The sequence below is a fragment of the Watersipora subatra genome, chromosome 7 (genome assembly GCF_963576615.1).
Source record: "Watersipora subatra chromosome 7, tzWatSuba1.1, whole genome shotgun sequence".
In the NCBI taxonomy this organism is placed as follows: Eukaryota; Metazoa; Bryozoa; class Gymnolaemata; order Cheilostomatida; family Watersiporidae; genus Watersipora; species Watersipora subatra.
In genome coordinates this window covers 58,089,357-58,112,853 of record NC_088714.1, presented here as the reverse complement: position 1 = coordinate 58,112,853, position 23,497 = coordinate 58,089,357, and the positions used below count along the sequence as shown (strand labels likewise).

The window sequence follows — 23,497 nt, the reverse complement described above, 5'->3', positions numbered from 1 at the left end:
TATTCCAGATTTTAACACCTAAATTGCCATTTGTTACTTTTGCTCGCTCACTACTCTTTTACCGTAATATCTTGTTTTATGTGTTTTTTTCAAAGAGTGATAAATAATTAATTTGTATTTAGTTCTTTTATATAGAAAATAGTGCCTTGAGACATGAGTAAATTAACCATACGAGCTCAGTCCGAAGACGTATTAAGCTAGTATGTCGAGCTATGATTGTAATTACTAGAAAGGCTAAAATTATCCATGAAAGTTAGAAAACAAACTTCCCAAGGACTTTTAACGAATGGCCCATTGTAAATCACCTCTACAAAAGATAAGTCTGCGGGTACTCACCTGGAGCATCCACTTTGACATTCATATCACTTGATGCTCTATAAAAAATCAAAACATTTAGAGAGATTCTATAAGAGTTCCTTCAAGAAACCGAATTTTTTGTTACGTAAATCCACTGCCATTTGAGAATGCAACAGAATTCTGCTACCAGCATTCAATAAACTATGCAAGTAGAATAACAAATAAGTGCATAGTTTTTCATACAGACTGTCTAATAATGCATTACGATAAACTTTTATGATACGAGTCATCAGGATATAGATCGCCAGAGATTTCGCAACTTAACAAATAGCTATTCAGGTAGAGCACCGATTACATAATCACTAAATTATAACTATTCGTTGTGAAACATATTACTAATTGTGACAGAAAAGACCTTCATAGCAGGACTCATATAATGGTCAGAAGCGAAGATGTGAGAGATACCTATGATACTTACCCTACATCTAAATCTGCTCCGGCAGAGGGTCCAACAGCGGAAAGCTTGATTTCACTGGGAATGTTGGATATTTCTGTGTCTAGATCAGCTGAAGGTCTGAGAAAATGACATGAACACAAATTAACTAAGAGAAGATAAATACTACTATACTAAACATATACTTAATCAAAAAAGTTCCACTGCTTGAGCATTTACTAACTAAGGATCAGCATAATCAGTTCACAGCTTTTACAGAAAATACATACTCTATAGTCATTTTGCCTTTCTTTGATTTCTTCTTCTTTTTATCCTTCTTACTCTTTCCAAATGATGGTAACTTGAATCCGAATCCACCATCTAAAGTCATGTTGATTTACTGAACATTCATTGCATGTAATAAAAACAATTTAATGGTTGCCCAACGAAATTATGAAATCGAACAAGACAGTAAGATGCCGACATGCACAAACTTGACCAATAAACATATGACAAGTTGATGCATGAGACCAAAGCAACAAGTCTTTACAGTAACCCATTAACGGATGCGAACCTAGCAAACAATAATGCAAACATAGCAGACAACAGCATGAAGACAAGCATGCAAATGATTGTGCGATGGACAAGACAGACTACAGTTACTGAGCAGCGAAGTTAGTTAACTCGCTAATTTAGGGGAGTTACCAACCACATACCCGACTTATCTGACTTTTTGGAACTGTCAGAGTCACTGCTACTTGACGAACTACTTGAGCTACTAGAGCTGCTACTTGATGAACTACTTGAACTGCTACTCGATGATCGTGAGCGGCCAAACCCTAACAGCCGTGAAAGGGAAAACCCGCCCTTCTTGGAATCTTCCTTGTCTGAAGAATGACTTTCTTCCTCTGCATCAGGGCCTAGTTTTATATCTGGTTGTTTGGTTCCTATGGTAACAGAAGGCCCACTAACATCTAAGTCACCAGCCGGTGTTGATGGTGCCGGCAAATCAATATCAACTGATGGCGCCTCGATTTTTGCAGAAAGACCTACATCATCAGGTACTGAGACATCAGCATCCAAAGATGGTGCATTTAGATCCGCAGACGGAGACTCAAATAATGGACTTTTGACCGCAATGTCAGTCTCGAGGTTGTCAGATGGAGCGGACATAACCATTGACGGCGTATCAAGTTCTACAGTTGGAGGCTCGAAATCGACACCTGGTAACTCAATATCTACGCTGGTGGGATCTGCCTCAACAGTTGGTGCCTTGATATCTACGACTGGTGCTTCGATGTCGATGTCAGGTGCTGAAATACTTCCATGAACATCCAGACCGCCGCCTAGCGCGACTGAAGGAAGTTTTGCTCCGAATGACTCGCTGTCACTTTTATCAGATGAACTTGATTGTGAAGATGACCTTTTAAGACTCGCCAAGGCACTAGGCAGACCTATTGATGCGGACGGCAGTGAAACATCTGCGTCAAAGTCACCCGCCAAAGTACTGTTTGTGTTCAAACTTGGTGCATTGATATCAGGAGTGGGTACATCGACTACTCCTGAAAAGACGTGGCCATGCAGTTTAAAGCATACAGGTTTAGCAGAGCAAAATTCAAGCTGATATATACAAGAAATATATACAGCACAACCTGCACACGTATGATAACATATATACAGCACAATCTGCACACATTTGATAACATATATACAGCACAATCTGCACACATATTACAATATACATGTATATATATATATCCAGCAAAACCTGCACGCAGACGACAATATATATACATATATATATATAAATATATACAGAACAGCCTGCATGCAGGTGACAAAAGATATATACAGAACAACCAGCCTGGAGGTGACAATAAAAACCAATAAGGCAGCGGTGTGCAGTAGGAAGTCAAAGGGAATGTAGTAGAGTTTAATCGTTTAGTAATTTCACATAGATAAGTTTCATATTAAGCATGCATTATCTACTTTTTATGAGCATTACTTTGCTATTTGGTAAGGAGGCATACGAATGTACAGCAATAGTAAAAGAAATCAGTCTATCATGATGAATTTACAATGCAGCCGTAGCCAAGTTATTGCTCTTCCTAGACATTTTTATTGCTAGGTTAAAGTCAGTACGTTAAGCACAGAAACACTACATGCAGGAAATGATAGAATTGAGCTCGTGATAGCTTACCGCCAACATCGGCATCTGGCTTGGAGACTGCTGCCCCTAATGAAGGCATGTCAATGCCAAAGCCTGCAAACAGAATTTCTAAAGGTCATTTTAGCAGCTAGTATTGATAGCAGCTAGTATAGAAGGCTTGATGCAAACTCTGGAAGCTCTCGCGATACAGATGCTAGAATCATCCAATTAAAATACCTGATTTCCTCTTATCAGAGTCGCTGCTCTTTGAACTGCTGGATGAAGAAGAACGAGATCTTGATCTACCGAATCCAGGTAAAGAGATTCCTCCCTTCGGACTCTTGCCTCCGACTGTACACCAATCAATGCAAATTATAGAAGTCATTTCAACAAAATGCATATATGGCATGCCAACAAAAGCTTAAAAACACAAAAGCATTCTTCTGTACCTAGGAAGTGCTAAACAAGCATTATGAAGCTTGATTATTTTACTACAGACAGCAAGTAATAATAATAGATCACCGCTAATGTCAGGATGCTGAATATTGAACTCTGGCTTTTCCAAATCAATCTCAGGTCTCTCTAAGTCTACCTCTGCAGCAACTCTACAACAAATATGTTGGACTTGATTCGCCGCTGTGACTATAACTACTGCTTGTAGTGTCTAATTAAACGAGCTGTAATTCTAGATTTTGACGTCAACGCTAAAAGACTTACCCTGCTTTACCGCCAATATCCCCACTGAGACTGGCATCTGGTAGTGTGATATCTGCTTGTGGAATGTTTACAACGGGTGCATCTTGGGAAATATTAGGAAGGCTAGAAAAAAACATGTAAGAACGATGTCAATCTTTTATTTGACCATCGGAGCATCGGAGTATGTACATCATCTCTACTACTCTTCCACCCTAACTAGTACATACATCCCTGATTCCCTGTACATTTAGTTTGGGTGAATATTTGAAGATCAAATCTTGTTGTAACATGCAATCTGCAGCAGCAAAAAGATGTAATCTAAAGATGACAGAAAATTTTAAGCCACAACTGACAAGAAAAGGTAATCAAGGGTTGACAAGAAAGTTTTAGTTAAAACAGACAGGAAAGTATAATACTGAAATGACAACAAGACCGAACATCGCAAAAATGCCAACTATTTTACACATGAGTGAAGCCAGCAATAGTGCTGTGCTTTCTACATCTAAATATCAGTCTTTGATGAATATTACACAATCAATTTACAAATGACAAAGAGCACTAAAAATTGAGATGTATTCTGCTTGGAAAGGTTTTACAAATGTTGGGTTTTTTTACCCAGGTTAGGTGAAAGCAGGAGCTGACTTACTCGGGTTTGGATGTGTCAATCTCTAATTGAGGTGCTTCAACTTCAGGCTTTCCAAATGACGGTAATCCTATACCGAAGCCCTTTCGTTCTACAACAAAAAAGGAAAAATGTCAATGGATACTTTCAGCAACAGGCTCGTGATATGGATAGTTTTATTTCTAACAACAAAAGAATGATGCAGTCAACCAAGTAACACCCTTACTAGATTTCTTTGACTTCTTCTTGTCAGAGCCTCCGCTCTTTGAACTGCTGCTTGAACTGCTGGATGAAGAAGAAGAGGAACGAGATCGTGATCTACCAAATCCAGGGAGCGAAATTCCCCCCTTTGGCTTGTCTACATCCACTGAAGGAAGGTCTACATCTCCTCTGACATCAGCACTTGGCAGGTCACCTTTGACATCAACAGAAGGTGCTTGCACATCACCGCCCAGGTCAACAGAAGGCATGTCTATTCCACCTTTGACATCAGCGCTTGGCAGGTCACCTTTGACATCAATGGAAGGTGTTCGTACATCACCGCCCAGGTCAACAGAAGGCATGTCTATTCCACCTTTGACATCAGCACTTGGCAAGTCACCTTTGACATCGAAGGAAGGTGCTTGCACATCTCCTCCCAGATCCAGTGAAGGACCCTCAACATCTACATCTGGCTTTCCAAATGATGGAAGTTTGATACCAAAGCCTTTACCTTCTGCAAAATTAATGAACAACTTTAAGGAATGTAAATCACACATTACAAAAAATAATTTTATCCATGGAAAAACCAATAACAATTTTTGTCCCCTTACTAGATTTCTTAGACTTCTTTTTATCAGAGCCGCTGCTCTTAGAGCTGCTGCTTGAACTGCTGGATGAAGAAGAGGAACGAGATCGTGATCTACCAAATTTAGGAAGGGAGATTCCTCCCTTTGGTTTGTCTACATCTACAGAAGGAAGGTCTATACTTCCTTTGACATCCGGACTTGGCAGGTCACCTTTGACATCAACGGAAGGTGCTCGCACATCACCTCCCAGATCCACTGAAGGACCCTTAACATCTACATCTGGCTTTCCAAATGAGGGAAGATTGATACCAAAGCCTTTACCTTCTGCAAAATTAATGAGCTAAATACTCCTTTCCAACTATTCCAATGCACCCAACTTTCATGAAACTCTTTCGCTTACAAATTAATTTTTTTACCACCCAAAGTCTACTGATCTAAATAAATGAAACCTTCGCAACTGTAATGCATCTGACATCACTAGTCATTGCTAAGAAAAGTTTGCGACAAAAAATAAAATTTTTACAAAGCAAAACTATGCTCAGGCCGGGCTATAAACTTATTTTTATTGGCTCAAAACATGCAGATACAGTGTTCACTGCTTATAGTGTTCACGGATACAGTGGCTGTTACAAGTTTCAGTTTCGATGTGCGTTCAGTTTGGATGGCAGAATAGCGACTGAATTTATTTTATCAGAAAAATAATGACTAGAAAAAGCTGTCAGATAAACCAATGATTCGGCAAAAGCATAAAGAAAAGCTAACAAGCATCACAGCGCTTGCTAACATTTTCAGCCAGATACATATATAATAAAACTATGTCAGTGGCCAGTCGAATATAGGGGCCATTTCGGACTGGTACAGAATGTTTACATAGTAAACTATGCCTTTTATAGTGGCTACCGAAAGTTAGAAAGTGGATACACAAACTAAACCAAGCGAATGGTGAACCAGAATTTCCAGCATGAAAATAGAAAAGTTCTGCTGCTCATCGACAACTGCACGGCACATGTTGAAGTCGGAGGCTTAAAATCCATCAAGGTGAAACTTCTTCTGCCAAACACAATCTTGATTTTGCAAACCCTGTGATATGGAAGTGATTCGTACGTTTAAGGTGGATTTTTGACGCAAAAGTCGGAAAAATGTCATTGGCGTAATTAAAGACAGCAATGAAAATACTTTTGCAAACGATGTCATTTGCAAGTTTCACCTTTTGGATGCCATGAACTTGCTGAATAGTGCTTGATTACATGTTACAAGTTGGTGATCACAAATAGTCGGAAGAGATTTGACGAGATGGACGCTTTTGACTCGCTAAAACGCAGGCTTGAAAATCGTATAAGAAAGAAGTTTCCACCAACGCAACAAAGAATTGACAAGTGGTTGTAAATTGATTTAGAATTATTGTAATGATTCTTTGACGAATCCGTAATATATGATTTTGTGTTACTATTGTGCAAATGGATCAACATACTATAAAACACGCTTTTACATATGTCCACTAAAACCTGGCTACCCTCGGTTATAGTGGCCGCCAGTTATAGTGGTAATTTTAGGCCTGTCCCGAGGTGGCCACTACAAGTGCAGACCACTGTAATTATTTCATTTAGGTACAGATACAATAGGCAAATTAATTACCTCCTCACTAATCAGCAACCTTTTGAATGAAGCCTACCAAAGCTGCACCACCCGGCTCTTGGCCATATGCAAAAGCTGCGCTGAGCTATACTACGGCTATACTGCGGCTCGTGATCATGATACGCAAAGAGTTAAGGAGTATGAGTGACGCATTGCCAACGAAACATTATACGATCAAAAGTTGAACATTCTTAAGAGATCTATGAATTAATGAATTTTTATTCACTTACTAGATTTCTTAGACTTTTTCTTATCAGAGCCGCTGTTCTTTGAACTGCTGCTTGAACTGCTGGATGAAGAAGAGGAACGAGATCGTGATCTACCAAATTTAGGAAGGGAGATTCCTCCTTTTGGCTTATCTATATCCACTGAAGGCAGGTCTATATCTCCTTTGACATCAGCACTTGGCAGGTCGCCTTTGAAATCGACGGAAGGTCCTCGCACATCACCACCCAGCTCAACAGAAGGCAAGTCAATATCTCCTTTGACATCAGTGCTTGGCAGGTCGCCTTTGAAATCGACAGAAGGTCCTCGCACATCACTGCCCAGGTCAACAGAAGGCAAGTCAATATCTCCTTTGACATCAGCACTTGGCAGGTCACCTTTGACATCGATGGAAGGTGCTTTCACATCACCTCCCAGATCCAGAGAAGGACCCTTAACGTCTACATCTGGCTTTCCAAATGATGGAAGTTTGATACCAAAGCCTTTACCTTCTGCAAAATTAATGAACAACTTTAAGGAATGTAAATCACACATTACAAAAAAATAATTTTATCCATGGAGAAACCAATAACAATTTTGGTCCCCTTACTAGATTTCTTAGACCTCTTATCGGAGCCGCTGCTCTTTGAGCTGCCACTTGAACTGCTGGATGAAGAAGAAGAGGAACGAGATCGTGATCTACCAAATTTAGGAAGGGAGATTCCTCCTTTTGGCTTGTCTACATCCACTGAAGGCAGGTCTATATCTCCTTTGACATCAGCACTTGGCAGGTCACCTTTGAAATCGACTGACGGTCCTCGCACATCACCACCCAGGTCAACAGAAGGCAAGTCAATCTCTCCTTTGATATCAGCACTGGGCAGGTCGCCTTTGAAATCGACGGAAGGTCCTCGCACATCACCGCCCAGGTCAACAGAAGGCAAGTCAATATCTCCTTTGACATCAGTGCTTGGCAGGTCGCCTTTGAAATCGACGGAAGGTCCTCGCACATCACCACCCAGCTCAACAGAAGGCAAGTCAATATCTCCTTTGACATCAGCACTTGGCAGGTCACCTTTGACATCGATGGAAGGTGCTTTCACATCTCCTCCCAGATCCAGAGAAGGACCCTCAACATCTATATCTGGCTTTCCAAATGATGGAAGTTTGATACCAAAGCCTTTACTTTCTGTAAAATTAATGAACAACTTAAAGGAATGTAAGTCATGCATTACGAAAAAATAATTTTATCCATGGAAAACCGATAACAATTTTTGTCCACTTACTCGATTTCTTAGACTTTTTCTTATCAGAATCGCTGCTCTTTGAACTGCTGGATGAAGAGGAAGAGGAACGAGATCGCGATCTACCAAATTTAGGGAGAGAGATTCCTCCTTTTGGTTTGTCTACATCCACAGAAGGCATGTCAATACCTCCTTTGACATCGACACTTGGCAGGTCACCTTTGACATCGACAGAAGGTGCTTGCACATCTCCCAGATCCACAGAGGGGCCCTTAACATCCATATCTGGTTTTCCTATTGACGGTGCTTCAATATCAACGCCTTTATCTTCTAAAATATATGAATATAATTGGACTAGGCCTAAAAAGTATAGATGATGTAGTCAAATTCGTCAGTTGTCAAAAGTTTGAAAAAGTATTGGGAAAAGAATCTTGACCAGAATGAGCCAGTAAACAGTTTCCATACTTACTAGATTTCTTCTTAGATTTTTTCTTGTCATCCGACTTTCCAAATGATGGAAGTTTGATACCAAAGCCTTTACCTTCTGTAAAATTAATGAAAGACTTTAAAGAGTGTGAATGACGCAATAATCAAATATCTAACAGCTTTAGGATGTGCTAATGAAAAAGCAAAAAAACTTCTGAGCAATATAACAGTGAAACGCAATGTACTGTTTAACAAAAATGAGATAATAAGTTTTGTCCACTTACTAGATTTTTTAGACTTCTTCTTATCAGAGCCGCTGCTCTTTGAGCTGCTACTTGAACTACTGGATGAAGAAGAAGAGGAACGAGATCGTGATCTACCAAATTTAGGAAGTGAAATTCCTCCTTTTGGCTTGTCTACATCCACTGAAGGCATGTCTATATCTCCTTTGACATCAGCACTTGGCAAGTCGCCTTTGAAATCGACGGAAGGTCCTCGCACATCACCACCCAGGTCAACAGAAGGCAAGTCAATATCTCCTTTGACATCAGTGCTTGGCAGGTCGCTTTTGAAATCGACGGAAGGTCCTCGCACATCACCACCCAGGTCAACAGAAGGCAAGTCAATATCTCCTTTGACATCAGCACTTGGCAGGTCACCTTTGACATCGATGGAAGGTGCTTTCACATCTCCTCCCAGATCCAGGGAAGGACCCTTAACATCTACATCTGGCTTTCCAAATGATGGAAGTTTGATACCAAAGCTTTTACCTTCTGTAAAATTAATGAACAATTTGTAAAGGAACTTGTAACAAGAAATGTAAATCACACATTACAAAAAAATAATTTTATCCATGGAAAAACCGATAACAATTTTTGTCCACTTACTAGATTTCTTAGACTTCTTCTTATCAGAGCCGCTGCTCTTAGAGCTGCCACTTGAACTGCTGGATGAAGAAGAGGAACGAGATCGTGATCTGCCAAAACCAGGTAGAGAAATTCCTCCTTTTGGCTTATCTACATCCACTGAAGGCATGTCTACATCTCCTTTGACATCAGCGCTTGGCAAGTCACCTTTGACATCGATAGAAGGTGCTCTTACGTCACCTCCCAGATCAACAGAAGGCTTGTCCACCTCACCTTTGACATCGACGTTAGCACTTGGCAGGTCACCTTTGACATCAATGGAAGGTGCTCTTACATCTCCTCCCAGATCCACAGAAGGGCCCTTGACATCTACATCTGGCTTTCCAAATGACGGGAGCTTGAAACCAAAGCCTTTACCCTCTACAACATTACTCAATAAATTATATCCTATCACCTTATGTCATTTTTAAATGTCAGAAGGTCAGTGATGCAATACATGCTGCCTACTTGATTTTTTCTTAGACTTCTTATCAGATCCACTGCTCTTTGAACTGCTGCTTGAACTGCTGGATGAAGAAGAGGAACGAGATCGTGATCTACCAAATTTAGGAAGTGAGATTCCTCCTTTTGGCTTGTCTAAATCTACAGAAGGAAGGTCTATATCTCCTTTCACATCAGCGCTTGGCAGGTCGCCTTTGAAATCGACGGAAGGTCCTCGCACATCACTACTCAGGTCAACAGAGGGCATGTCAATACCTCCTTTGACATCAACACTTGGCAGGTCACCTTTGACATCAACGGATGGTGCTTTCACATCTCCTCCCAGATCTACAGAGGGGCCCTTAACATCTACATCTGGCTTTCCTATTGAGGGTGCTTCAATATCAATGCCTTTATCTTCTAAAAGTCAATGATTATGACTTGTTAAACCCTTATAAATATAGATGAAGTAATAACAACCCTGAGGTTGAAATAGCTAAATCAACAATCAAACATCCTTGACCAAAACAAGACAGTAGACTAGACTTCCCCTACTTACTAGATTTCTTCTTTGGTTTCTTTTTGCCATCTGACTTTCCAAATGATGGGAATTTGATACTAAAGCCTTTACCTTCTGTAAAATTAATGAACAAGTAAATACTCGTATCCAAGTTTAAGGAGTATGAATGACACATTACCAGTGAAACATTACGATCAAAAGTCGAACACTTTCAACTATAAAAAGCTAATGAGTTTTGTCCACTTACTAGATTTCTTAGATTTCTTCTTATCAGAGCCGCTGCTTTTAGAGCTGCTACTTGAACTGCTGGATGAAGAAGAGGAACGAGATCGTGATCTACCAAATCCAGGGAGTGAGATTTCGCCTTTTGGCTTGTCTACATCTACAGAAGGAAGGCTTATACCTCCTTTGACATCAGGACTCGGCAAGTCACCTTTGACATCAACAGCAGGTGCTCGAACATCACCACCCAGGTCAACAGAAGGCATGTCAATACCTCCTTTGACATCGACACTTGGCAGGTCACCTTTGACATCGACAGATGGTGCTTTCACATCTCCTCCCAGATCTACAGAGGGGCCCTTAACATCTACATCTGGCTTTCCTATTGAGGGTGCTTCAATATCAATGCCTTTATCTTCTAAAAGTCAATGATTATGACTTGTTAAACCCTTATAAATATAGATGAAGTAATAACAACCCTGAGGTTGAAATAGCTAAATCAACAATCAAACATCCTTGACCAAAACAAGACAGTAGACTAAACTTCCCCTACTTACTAGATTTCTTCTTTGGTTTCTTTTTGCCATCTGACTTTCCAAATGATGGGAATTTGATACTGAAGCCTTTACCTTCTATAAAATTAATGAACAAGTAAATACTCGTATCCAAGTTTAAGTAGTATTAATGAAGCATTACCAGTGGTACATTACGATCAAAAGTCGAACACACTCAACTATAAAAAAAACTAATGAGTTTTGTTCACTTACTAGATTTCTTTGACTTCTTCTTATCAGAGCCGCTGCTTTTAGAGCTGCTACTTGAACTGCTGGATGAAGAAGAGGAACGAGATCGTGATCTACCAAATCCAGGAAGTGAGATTTCGCCTTTTGGCTTGTCTACATCTACAGAAGGAAGGCTTATACCTCCTTTGACATCAGGACTCGGCAAGTCACCTTTGACATCAACAGCAGGTGCTCGAACATCACCACCCAGGTCAACAGAAGGCATGTCAATACCTCCTTTGACATCGACACTTGGCAGGTCACCTTTGACATCAACAGAAGGTGCTTTAACATTTCCTCCCAGATCCACAGAAGGGCCCTTAACATCCATATCTGGCTTTCCTATTGACGGTGCTTCAATATCAATGTCTTTATCTTCTAAAAAATAAATGAATGAAACTCAACTATACATTTGAAAATATAAATGAAGGAGTTAATTTTACTAGATGCAAACATTTAAGTCAAATAAATTTGACCCAGAATGAGCCGGTAGACAGTCTCCCTACTTACTAGATTTCTTTTTTGGTTTCTTCTTGCCATCTGACTTTCCAAATGATGGGAATCTGATACTAAAGCCTTTACCTTCTGTAAAATTAATGAACAAGTAAATACTCGTATCCAAGTTTAAGTAGTATTAATGAAGCATTACCGACGGAACATTATGATCAAAAGTTGAACATTTTCAACAATAAAAAAAACTAATGAGTTTTGTTCACTTACTAGATTTCTTTGACTTCTTCTTATCAGAGCCGGTGCTCTTTGAACTGCTGCTTGAACTGCTGGATGAAGAAGAGGAACGAGATCGTGATCTACCAACTTTAGGAAGTGAAATTCCTCCTTTTGGCTTATCTACATCCACTGAAGGCAGGTCTACATCTCCTTTGACATCAGCACTTGGCAGGTCACCTTTGACATCAATAGAAGGTGCTCTTACATCACCTCCCAGATCAACAGAAGGCTTGCCCACTTCACCTTTGACATCGACATTAGCACTTGGCAGGTCACCTTTGGCATCAATGGAAGGTGCTCTTACATCACCTCCCAGATCCAGAGAAGGACCCTTGACATCTACATCTGGCTTTCCAAATGACGGGAGCTTGAAACCAAATCCTTTACCTTCTACAACATTACTCAATAAATTATATTCTGTCACATGTCATTCTTAAATGCCAGAAGGTCAGTGTTGCAATACATGCTGCCTACTTGATTTTTTCTTTGATTTTTTCTTATCAGAGCCGCTGCTCTTAGAGCTTCTGCTTGAACTGCTGGATGAAGAAGAGGAACGAGATCGTGATCTACCAAAACCAGGAAGTGAGATTCCTCCTTTTGGACTCTTGTCTCCACCTGAATAGGAATGAATTATAAACACAGTGGATAATCACAGACAATTTCTATGAATAAAAAGTAAAGGAATGTAAATAGTAAATGCCTAATAACAAAATCGTATGCGCAACTAGATGAATTCCCAGCATTTGCCGGGTAACAAAAGTCTTTGCACAGAAAATTTATATATATATAGATTGAACGCTTGCTAAATGAATGAGATTAGCAAAGGTAAGAAAGGCCCAGCCCAAGCCCTACCAGCAAATGTCCTGTAAATGAAAACCGATAGTTAGTGCACTCACCTTTGATATCTATTTTAGGACCTTCTACATCCACGTCGAATCTGCAAAACAACAATAATAAGTTTAAATTATGTTATATGCTTATTTAGCAGAAAAAACAGATTAAAATGAAGCACAAATCGAAAAAGAATAACGAAAAACTATAACTTACTCTCCTTTTGGTTTGTCCACTTCAATTTTGGCACTAGGTCGGTCACCACCCTTTCCATCTAAAGAAATAAAACTCATATCTGAACCTGAGGCCAATTTATAAGCTCAGGACATGAGAAAAACCACTGAACAGTTTATCAATTTTGTTGCCATGTTATAATATGTACAAACAATACAAACTTGGGCTTCATAAAATCTGTGAAGCATGCGAAAAATCGTGAGAGCCTTAATTAACTAATGCAAGCGGACTATATTGTAATATTTAATACGATCGATAATATTGTAATAATAAAATAATAATATGACGCAGAAAACATCCAAAATTGTAAACTAATATTGATGGTAAAAATAAATAGTTTGAGCAATATCTAATGTCAAACATGACTTCTGTATTAGACACGAACACAAAGTCTGCAGCTGTCACTAGTGACAGATATAATGTCTGTTTTAGACACTAGTGGCCAACATGATGTCTGTAGCAGACACTAGTGACAGACATGATGCCTGTATTAGATACTAGTGACAGACATGTGAGGGGAAAATCCTGATCGCCTACATCCCCGCAGAACACAGAACATGATACCTAAAGAAAGAGAGAAAGTGAGAACACAGAGAGAGAGAGAACAGAGAGAGTGAGAACGAAGAAAGTGAGAACGGAGAGAGTGAGAACGGAGAGAGTGAGAACGGAGAGAGTGAAAACGGAGAGAGTGAGAACGGAGAGAGTGAAAACGGAGAGAGTGAGAGAGAGAGAAAGAGACAGACATGAAGTCTGGAGATAAGGCTAGCAGTTAGCAGTTGAAAGTATTTAAACAAGCAAGTGAAGATTTTCATAGATTTATTGTTCATAATATAACAACATTTATGGTTAAATAGTAATTAATCAGAAAATTCACTAAAGCACAATAAAAAATAATACAGTGTTGGTCGTTATTCTTTGCAAACACCATGACAATTTCAAGAGATGTCTTATTTCGTCTTTGAATGACGCCATATGTAGAATGTCATCAATCAGCTTTGTTGAGTGTCTTCAACCTTACATTAAACCTGCAAAAATGCAAATATTTCCATGAAAGAGATCTGCGTTTCCCAAGGAACTTTAACAGCCATTCATCCATATTAGCTGGTAAGATATGTGCAATCACCCCTCCTTATCAGGTATGTAGCGATTCAAGTTGAAGCAGACTACAAATCTATCACATCTACCTCAATCCTTTAACACTAGCGTAATGGCAACAGCATAGACATGCGACAGTAGGGAGTGACAAAAGCAATGCTTTCACCTAAATAACTTTTCAATCCAGGTAGATGCCAACAGCAAACAGCTGTAAAATAGTAAAATTTGTAGATAGAAAGCTAAATGAGTAGAACAGGTGAATCAATAGCTTACCTGATTACTTGTCTATCTTCTCGTCCCCAAAATGGCAGAAAGTGCAAAAATGGAGCAACATAGTGGCAGTCGGTTGTAGAAGTGCCTGAATTGTTGTTAGAGGCCTTCAGATAAATAACGTCTTTCATTTAAAGAAAAGTGTGCACTATTATGAGCCTTTATCTACATTATATTACAGGATTTAACCAATAGTAAACCAGTTCAATTGTAAAATGGTTCACTGTGTGCTACACAGGTCGATATTTTATTGTGACAATACTAAAATCTTGAATGGCCACACACACACACACACCAAATAATCTTAGCGATGTCTTTAAAATACATTATAATTACATAAAAGTTATACCCAAATTTAAATCAAATAATACGCAAGCTGATTGCATATTTTTCAATTATATAAACATTAAAACAAATATTTCTTTTGTTTATACCAAAAGCAAAAGATACTAGAGCAACGGGCTTATTATTTTTGGTCAAGGTCTACAATGAAAGATTAACCAATGAGATGTAAGTGTTACCAATGGATTCAAAAAAACATAGACATGTTGCATCAAACACCGATGTTACTGACAGTATGCCTCAAATAAATTGGTGCCTGTATTAATTCAGGACAACAATTGACATAGGAGGCAACCATCTAATTCGTACTAAAAGTTCTGTCAATCTTGCTGACTTTCAAACAAACCAAAGGGAGTAAGAATTCTGACATACCGAATATACCAGTTCGCTGAGCTTCAGGTGAAAGGCTGATATCTGCACTGGGTAGATCACCTGTGCAAAATTAGTCTTACGTTAGTTTCAAAACACACTTTTACCTTTTCAACGGGTAGCAGAGAACTAATAAAAACATCCAGATATCACACTATGTCTTTAATAAAAGAACAATAACAATGTTCACAACCGATTGACAGCAAGCAAATTATAGAATGTTGAGTTCAGTGTAAAACGTTTACTGTCTCAGACAAATCAAAGCTCAAAATTGGTATATCGCCAAAATTCTAGCATGATTGAAAATGCAGCCCAAGTTTGAAAAGTTTGCAAAGAATAGTTGTGACAAAATGAGCAAACAGAGAACTACCAACAGCTGTATGGAGGATATTTAATGATTTGTGGAACAGCAGCTAATATAAACCATGCAAAAATAGAGCGGTGAAGGTGGGTGTAACCAGCAAGGTGTGAGAGGGGTATAGAGAAGAAGGTGAATCTATGGGTAATATTCACAGTAAGGTTCCCACGTACCACCTGCCCGCAATGTGCCAGCGCGACTCGAGGCTGGACTAAGGTCAGCAACCAGTCCAATACCACCAGAGGGGGATCGGAGATCGATGGTGCCCTCCACAGTTGGCATCTTAAAGCCTGCCTTAGCACTAGTCTTATTGTTGGGGCTGTCAGCATTTGCTTCTGGCATAGTAACCCCACCACCAATAGCAATATCGCCTCCTAATGAAATCGGAGCGTAAAAAAAATAATTGAGCAAGCAAAAGCAGCATTGCATATGTGCAAAGGCAGCTGACATAAAACTGCACACCTTGAATTACCCTACAAGACACTGTATCCTTTTACCGCACTTGCTGCGAACTTACCAGCAGGGACCTTTTTTTCAAGTGTGCCAGAATGACTATGACAGGGTGAAAAATGAGCATTTAGTCCAACACATGCTAACTATGGACACAGACCAAGTGACCCTTCTAGTTGAAGCATCTTAAAATGGTTCTTTACCTTATGCTTATCTAAGTCACTGGAAAGGTAGAGGGAGATGAAATTGTTGAAAGATCTGTCTCAACAGCGTATTCTGTGAGAAACCCAGGTAACCTTTATTCAGTTGTTAACATTAATACTAAGTATAAAGCAGTGGGTAAGTGTGCAGATCAGTGTTAGAAAACATCAGCCACAAAACATTGATCAATCTACAAGCATGCACATCAATCCCGTTTCTACAAAGAAAGCCACACAGAGATAGAGCGAGCAAAAAGGACATAAATAGCATGCAGCTTATATGATGAGTTGTCACACCTTTGATGTCTAAATCAGGAGCACACTCCATGGAGGCAACGATTGTGGGAGCAATGATCTCAGGCTCAGCAACTCCTAGCAAAGGAGCAAAAATGCAATTTAAAAATTTGGGTTCATGCAGCTGAACTTTAGCAATGCAGAACTACATGTATCAGCAACAACGTCATGTGAAGGACTGCGGTACGCTTGTAGATCGCACTTACCTTCAACATCGATACCTCCACTAGCGTCACCTTTCAGACTTACATCTTTCCCTTTACCTTTCCCTCCAAACTTTGGCAAGTGAAAATCGGGTAGATTAATGCCGAAACCACCTCGTTTCTTTTTTTTCTTCATCTTTCCATCGACATCTGGGCCTTCAAAGGAGACATCTACAAAAAATAGATTACATTTTATTTGTTAGATATCAAAATAGCCTAATAGAATGAAAAAAATGAAAACACCCAAAAAGTTGAAGATGGCTAAATATACAACTTTAGAATAGCAACAGTATGAATGATTTGCAAATTGTCTACCGGATACTTGTCTAACCTTTGTCATCAGAGCTTGGCAGGTCTACATCCACATTCAGAGACGCATCAAGATCAACATTGCCTTTTGGGTCTTTTACATCAATATCAGCATGTTCATCCGAAAGGTTAAGGTCTGGAGCAGTTAAATCATAACCACCTTTTGTTTTTCCTCCAAACTTCGGAAATTTAATTCCAAACCCTTTAGACTTTCTTTTAGATTGTGGTGTATCAGCATCTGGCATTGAATTGTCTATATTTACAGAAGGGCCGTCACCTTCAATTTCAGGTACATCAGTTTCAGGAACCGAGATATCAGCATCTACATCCACATCCATTTCTCCCTTACCTTTTCCACCAAACTTGGGAAAATTAATGTCAGGCATCTTAAAACCAAATCCGCCTTTACCTTTGACTTTAGGACTAGGCATATCTACATTGATGTCAGCCGATGGTCGTTCAATATCAACATCTCCACTTGGCACATCAATACTACCACTTATCCTAGGTGAGTCTCGGTCGACAGAAGGTCTTTTCACATTGAGCTCTGCTTCGGCTTCGACATCTGGTAAGTCAATATCTCCACCAGCACCTTTTCCTTTACCCCCAAACTTTGGTAGATTGATGTCCGGCATTTTGAATCCAAATCCTCCCTTACCTTTAGATTTGCCACCCGGTAGATCAGCATCAACAGAAGGTCCTTCAATGTCAACGTCACCCTTTGGTATATCAATATCACTAGAGACAGTTGGAGTGTCAACGTCAACAGTTGGTCTTTTTACATCTGCATCTACATCTCCTTCAACCTTCGGTAAGTCAACATCAAAGCCAGAATCATTCAAATCTGCATCAATTCCTCCTTTTCCTCCAAACTTTGGCAGATTGAAGTCAGGCATTTTGAATCCAAATCCTTCTTTACCTTTAGATTTGCCACCTGGTAGATCAGCATCAACAGAAGGTCCTTCAATGTCAACATCTCCCTTTGGAATTTTGATATCACCAGATACTTTTGGAGTGTCAATATCAATAGATGGTCGTTTCATATTTACATCTACATCTGCTTCAGTATCAGGCAAGTCAGCATCAGGACTCGAAACACTCAAATCTGCATCAATTTCTCCTTTGCCTTTTCCTCCAAACTTCGGTAGATTGATGTCAGGCATCTTAAATCCAAACCCTTTTTTCCCCTTGGCTTTAGGGCTTGGTATATCAACATCTACTTTGGCAGATGGGCTTCTGATGTTCACATCTCCTTCTACTTCGCCTATATCACTTGATACTTTTGGACTATCTATGTCAACAGATGGTCTTTTTGCATCCATATCTATTTCTCTATCAGTATCAGGTAAATCAGCATCAGGGCCTGAGATATTTGCGTCAATGTCAATTCCTCCTTTGCCTTTTCCTCCAAACTTTGGGAAATTAATGTCTGGCATTTTGAACCCAAATCCTCCCTTACCTTTGGTTTTTCCATCTGGTAGATCCACATCAACAGAAGGTCCTTCAATGTCTACATCTTCTTTTGGTATGTCTATATCACCAGACAGTTTTGGGGTTTCAATATCGACAGATGGTCTCTTAACACCCATGTCTACATCTGCTTCGACGTCGGGTAAATCGCCATCAGGTCCAGAAATATCTGCGCCAGCACTAATTCGTCCTTTACCTTTCCCTCCAAACTTTGGCAAATTTATGTCAGGCATTTTAAAGCCAAATCCTCCCCTCCCTTTGGATTTAGGACTTGGCATATCTACATCAACATTGGCAGAGGGCGTTTCAATGTCAACATCACCAGAGATGTTTGGAGTGTCAATGTCAACAGATGGTCCTTTCACATCTATGTCTGCTTCAGCTTTGACATCAGGCAAGTCTACATCTGGGCCAGATATATCCGCATCTATGTCAATGTCGCCTTTACCCTTTCCTCCAAACTTTGGCAAATGCATGCTAGGCATTTTGATTCCGAATCCTCCTTTTGATCGCCTTTTAGGGCTAGGCAAATCTGCATCAACATCTGCTTCTATTTTTGGAGTATCTACATCAACATTGGCATCACCAACTTTTACATCAGGAAGGTCAGCATCAACATCGACATCTACGCCAGCTTTGTCTTTGCCACCAAACTTAGGAAAATTGATATCTGGCATTTTCAAACCAAAACTTCCTCTCCCCTTTGCTTTTGGACTTGGCGAGTCAATGTCAATGTTTGCAGAAGGTCCGCTTGCTTCAATATCAATGCTTGGTTCTTTCCCACCAATATCACCTTTAACATTTAAATCTGCACCCCCTTTAGGTGCGTCAACATCCAATTTTGGACCAGAAATGTCTATCTCTCCCTCTGGACCATCCAAGTCAATCTCTCCTTTGCCTTTTCCACCAAATTTGGGCATGTTTATGTCAGGTAGTTTGAAACCAAAGCCACCACCTTTCTTTTTATTTTTCGAATTGTTGTCATCGTCCAGATCTCCCTTAACGTCGAGATCACCTTTTAAGTTCACGTCTACATCACCTTCTACTCTTTCAACATCAATGTCCACTTCGCCCATACCTTTGCCATCTATAAAAGATAACAAAAGGTTATAAAGGATTACATTCCTTTAAACTACAAAAGTATGAGTTCACTACAAAATCATCATTTTTCAATAACAGCTAATTTTAAACAACTCAATGTTCAATTTATGCATGGCCCAGTCTTTAGGCCATCAACACATACCTATTTTAGGTTTCTTGTCTTTTCTATTGAAAGATGGAAATTTAAAGCCACCTTTGCCCTTTCCTTTCAAACTGGCCGACGCATCTGGAGTTTTGAGATCCACTCCAGCATCACCTGAAGGACTATGCAGGTCCGCTTCTGCATTAATACCAGCACCAATATCTCCTAGGTGATATAATTGACAGACAGTTCTTAAAACCATTTTATTTATATCTTCTCTGTTTGATGGCACTTTAAGCAAACAATGACCAAAACAAGCAATTAAAATATTAACTTATCCGCTACGTTAAAATTATGAATACAGATGCTTGTGAATTTAGCTAACTCTCGCTCACACAGGTGTTACAGCTGAACATAAAAACAAGAAGGCAGTATCAGCAATTTTGAATGATGTCACTCACCCTTACGACCTAGCGACAGATCTGCATCTAGCTCAGTACCCCCTCCAGGCTTGCCGACTTCTATGGCTCCACTGACAGGAAACTTGCTCTTTTTTGGGCCACCTGCAATGATTGCAGAGTTATTAATAAAAAATACATGGTACTGTATTCCTACTTGTAAGCTATTTGTTCTGTTCAATGATTTGCCAACGACACTTAATTTGGTTCAGCTTAAAGAAATACATATATTAATTGTTGCGTCGCAATCTGCAAAATCAAGCGTGTATGACCAACCACATGGTTTGTTGAAAAGACTAAATATTCTCGATTCGTCATAAAATTGTCTTCAGTTAATTAACAGCTGCAGTTAATTTTCACCTGCTACAAAATGACAAACTTTGGTGACAGTTCATTTCTACCTGTTAAAGAATGACAAACTTCGTTGACAGTTCATTTCCACCTGTTGAAAAATGACAAACTTCAGTGACAGTTCATGTTCTTCTAATAAATGCCAACGAAACTTTTATTACAGTTCATGTTTACCAGCTAGAAAATAACAACCAAATGTTGATTACAGTTAATTTTCATCTGCTGTAATTTGCCAATAAAACTTTGGTTACGTATAACTATCAGGCCTGATAAAACATGACAAGCACACACATTGGTTGCAGCTCATTCTTCATTGGCTACAGTATATTTCCGCTTGCTACCGATAATAATGTGTTTGATCAAGTAACTCTTTAAGGGTACCTTACCAAGTTTAAGCGTAGTGAACACAACGCGAGTTACAATCAGAGGTCTTTTAATGAAGACATTCGCAAGAACAACGCCTTACAAAAAAATTGAAATGATTATTTGATAGCCAGATCTAACTGGCAAGATGCTTGAGATCCGATATCACATTAAATAAAGTAAAACGCCACTTTTACTTGACCAAACAATCACATTCAAAGTAAGAGCTATAGCCAGATCTTGTACCATGTGACTACTAAGCATGTATAACTTGTACTACAAAACAAAGGTAATATCAGACTCTCTTCTACAGAAAAAGACCACTTAAATTAGCCTTAGCAAATCCATCAATACCTATATAAATATGTAATATTTTCATAAAAAAGTTGGGGTTGAAAGATATGAAAAGGACCTGCTTATATCTGTTAACTATAAACTTTACAAATAAAATAATCAACATTGGTCATTTGAAAATAGATGCAGCTGTAAGAAAATGAATATTACATACTCCATCTGCGTTTACTGAGAAACAACCTCCTTCTGTGGCAACAAAATCAACCTTTTTATAGTCAGAAAAAGCCATGTCGATTTCAAGCAGCTGTGGACCTTGACTTGAGCTCTCGAGTGATATAACTCACCGGTACCATCCCACGAGCCATCAAGGTCAACCTCACACTCAAGGCCACGGTCATCCATGGGCACTAGGCTCACATCAGCATCCAAAGACATAGAACCATTAAGCCCAGCAGAGGAGGAAGGCCCTTTACCACCACCCTTACCTATGAGTGGGTAAAGTTAGATAGCATGTGAGCACAAGAAAGGTTAGTCGGTTGTTGTGATAACAGAGCCCAGTTACCATGACAACGAAATATTTGTTTGGAGTGCGGCATCTGTTAGTTTATCTTGCAGGGTTTATCTCTTGCATGTCTATGAGAATAATTTTTATCATAACACAACGGCAAAAAGACAACCTTATTACAAACTTAGATACTTGCTGTTTAAAATACTCAAATCCTTACCCCAATCTGCCTGACCACACATTACATTACTACTTCCCAGAAACCACTGCACCTTATACCAGACACCGCTACTTTACCAATTTACATTACAGAACAGAGTTATACAAAAAGATTTTTTTTTCTCAATACCCATAATTTCCTCAATATTTTTTTAGTTTTGTCTTATGGTATAATTTGCTTTAAACGGCCTTGACCTGTGTAAATAAAGTTACTAACTGTCCATAGCCTAAACAATTTGCAGTTTTACTGCAGCTAGTCATACACTCGGACATGGTTCAAGACACTCTCACAGCTCAATTTTCAAGACGGTTTTAACGTACGTGGTTAGCTAAAGATGCCTCGTTTGAGCGATGTTCAAAAATGAAAACGAATGAGAAAGCTTATAACAAACAACCTAGGAAAGGGTCGTAGGCTGCGCATCAGCATGCACATCAACCGATAGAGATATCTAATTGACTAACAGGCAAAAAAATAAAGCGCAAACAAAACAGATGAAAGTTTTTTAACATATTTTCAACCACGGACAAGACATAGGTACTCAAATTTAATGATAATACTTGTATGTCAACATTCTGAAAAACTTGACAGCAGCAGTTACCACGTAACTGACTTATGTAAGATGAAGAAAGTGCAGATGAGCTGTTTATTTAAATATTATATAATATGTTATATAATATATCATTAATAAGATATACATATAGTCCTATATGTTATCAGAGAATCTTAGAGTTTTGACAAATATAGGAAATTGCAAGAAACTTGACTTTTTTTTAGAAGTTCTGAAGAGGAAAAGGAGTATGACATTGAGTTGATTAAATAAGCCAAGCGAGTGTTGTTAGAGGCATACACGGTGTTACAAAGCACTCTCGACATACCGAAACAGTTGAGATTCCCGTCTGACCCATCATAATCTGCATTGGGTGGGTTGGCTGTAAAACCCGAGCATTATCTCAATGCCATTGGCAAGATCACTCCATAGAACCAGAAGAAATCATGGCTTATATAAATGTTAGGCATTTTCAACATTCCCAGTTGACCATGTCATGCAATGTTTAGTTTTACCAAGATGTAAATTAAGGAAGTTACCTCCCCAGATCACTTAGCAAATAAGCCGTGTGCTAGGCACATTTAACTTACCACCGCGTTTGAATGTAGGCATCTTCATCTTTGGTTTCTTAGTTTTCACTTTTCCTTTCGGGTCAATTTCCAAGTTTCCGTCAGGGATCTCAACTGATGCATCTTTGTCTATATCTGGCCCCTTCAGATCAATTAGAACTCAAACATGAAAATACATCTGCTTTATGAGTGACCAACACCGAAACAAAATAAATTTACACTTTCCAGACAAATACCATCGGCTATTTTCGATTCAAACCTGGCATCTTCTTCAACAAGTTTATCATACCAAGTAATGTATCGCTTACATTAAAAACAAACTGGAGAGGAAAGTTTAATATTTATTCTATTTCAGTGAGTACCATAAAATAAATCTTAATTAATCCTTAAGTAATTAAAATAATTAATTAAAACGCAGTCGCTGAAACTTAAAAAGAATTGGAGCACTAGTTGAATACTAGGAAAAAAATAATAAAAAAGCAACCAAGT

General features: G+C 39.1%; 1 protein-coding gene across 1 annotated transcript in view; it reads right to left on the bottom strand.

Annotated features, from left to right (window-relative positions):
- LOC137400923 (neuroblast differentiation-associated protein AHNAK-like) overlaps positions 1-23,497 on the bottom strand; it is a 42,119-nt gene that overhangs the window by 11,637 nt on the left and 6,985 nt on the right. The window contains exons 5-42 of the mRNA XM_068087264.1: positions 23,030-23,150; positions 22,768-22,821; positions 21,512-21,652; positions 20,163-20,264; positions 19,762-19,926; positions 18,700-19,605; positions 17,071-18,639; positions 16,743-16,910; positions 16,540-16,614; positions 15,766-15,966; positions 15,238-15,297; positions 13,141-13,198; positions 12,990-13,030; positions 12,568-12,708; positions 12,085-12,483; positions 11,875-11,949; positions 11,350-11,742; positions 11,140-11,214; positions 10,608-11,000; positions 10,400-10,474; positions 9,868-10,260; positions 9,382-9,780; positions 8,779-9,267; positions 8,538-8,612; positions 8,111-8,398; positions 7,435-8,013; positions 6,851-7,336; positions 5,010-5,309; positions 4,424-4,912; positions 4,222-4,309; positions 3,597-3,698; positions 3,402-3,484; positions 3,117-3,230; positions 2,931-2,993; positions 1,447-2,292; positions 1,021-1,111; positions 776-871; positions 337-374 (exon numbers count right to left, since the gene is read on the bottom strand). Coding sequence (XP_067943365.1) covers positions 337-374; positions 776-871; positions 1,021-1,111; positions 1,447-2,292; positions 2,931-2,993; positions 3,117-3,230; positions 3,402-3,484; positions 3,597-3,698; positions 4,222-4,309; positions 4,424-4,912; positions 5,010-5,309; positions 6,851-7,336; positions 7,435-8,013; positions 8,111-8,398; positions 8,538-8,612; positions 8,779-9,267; positions 9,382-9,780; positions 9,868-10,260; positions 10,400-10,474; positions 10,608-11,000; positions 11,140-11,214; positions 11,350-11,742; positions 11,875-11,949; positions 12,085-12,483; positions 12,568-12,708; positions 12,990-13,030; positions 13,141-13,198; positions 15,238-15,297; positions 15,766-15,966; positions 16,540-16,614; positions 16,743-16,910; positions 17,071-18,639; positions 18,700-19,605; positions 19,762-19,926; positions 20,163-20,264; positions 21,512-21,652; positions 22,768-22,821; positions 23,030-23,150 — 10,231 coding nt within the window. The remainder of the gene's footprint in view (positions 1-336; positions 375-775; positions 872-1,020; positions 1,112-1,446; positions 2,293-2,930; positions 2,994-3,116; positions 3,231-3,401; positions 3,485-3,596; positions 3,699-4,221; positions 4,310-4,423; positions 4,913-5,009; positions 5,310-6,850; positions 7,337-7,434; positions 8,014-8,110; positions 8,399-8,537; positions 8,613-8,778; positions 9,268-9,381; positions 9,781-9,867; positions 10,261-10,399; positions 10,475-10,607; positions 11,001-11,139; positions 11,215-11,349; positions 11,743-11,874; positions 11,950-12,084; positions 12,484-12,567; positions 12,709-12,989; positions 13,031-13,140; positions 13,199-15,237; positions 15,298-15,765; positions 15,967-16,539; positions 16,615-16,742; positions 16,911-17,070; positions 18,640-18,699; positions 19,606-19,761; positions 19,927-20,162; positions 20,265-21,511; positions 21,653-22,767; positions 22,822-23,029; positions 23,151-23,497) is intronic.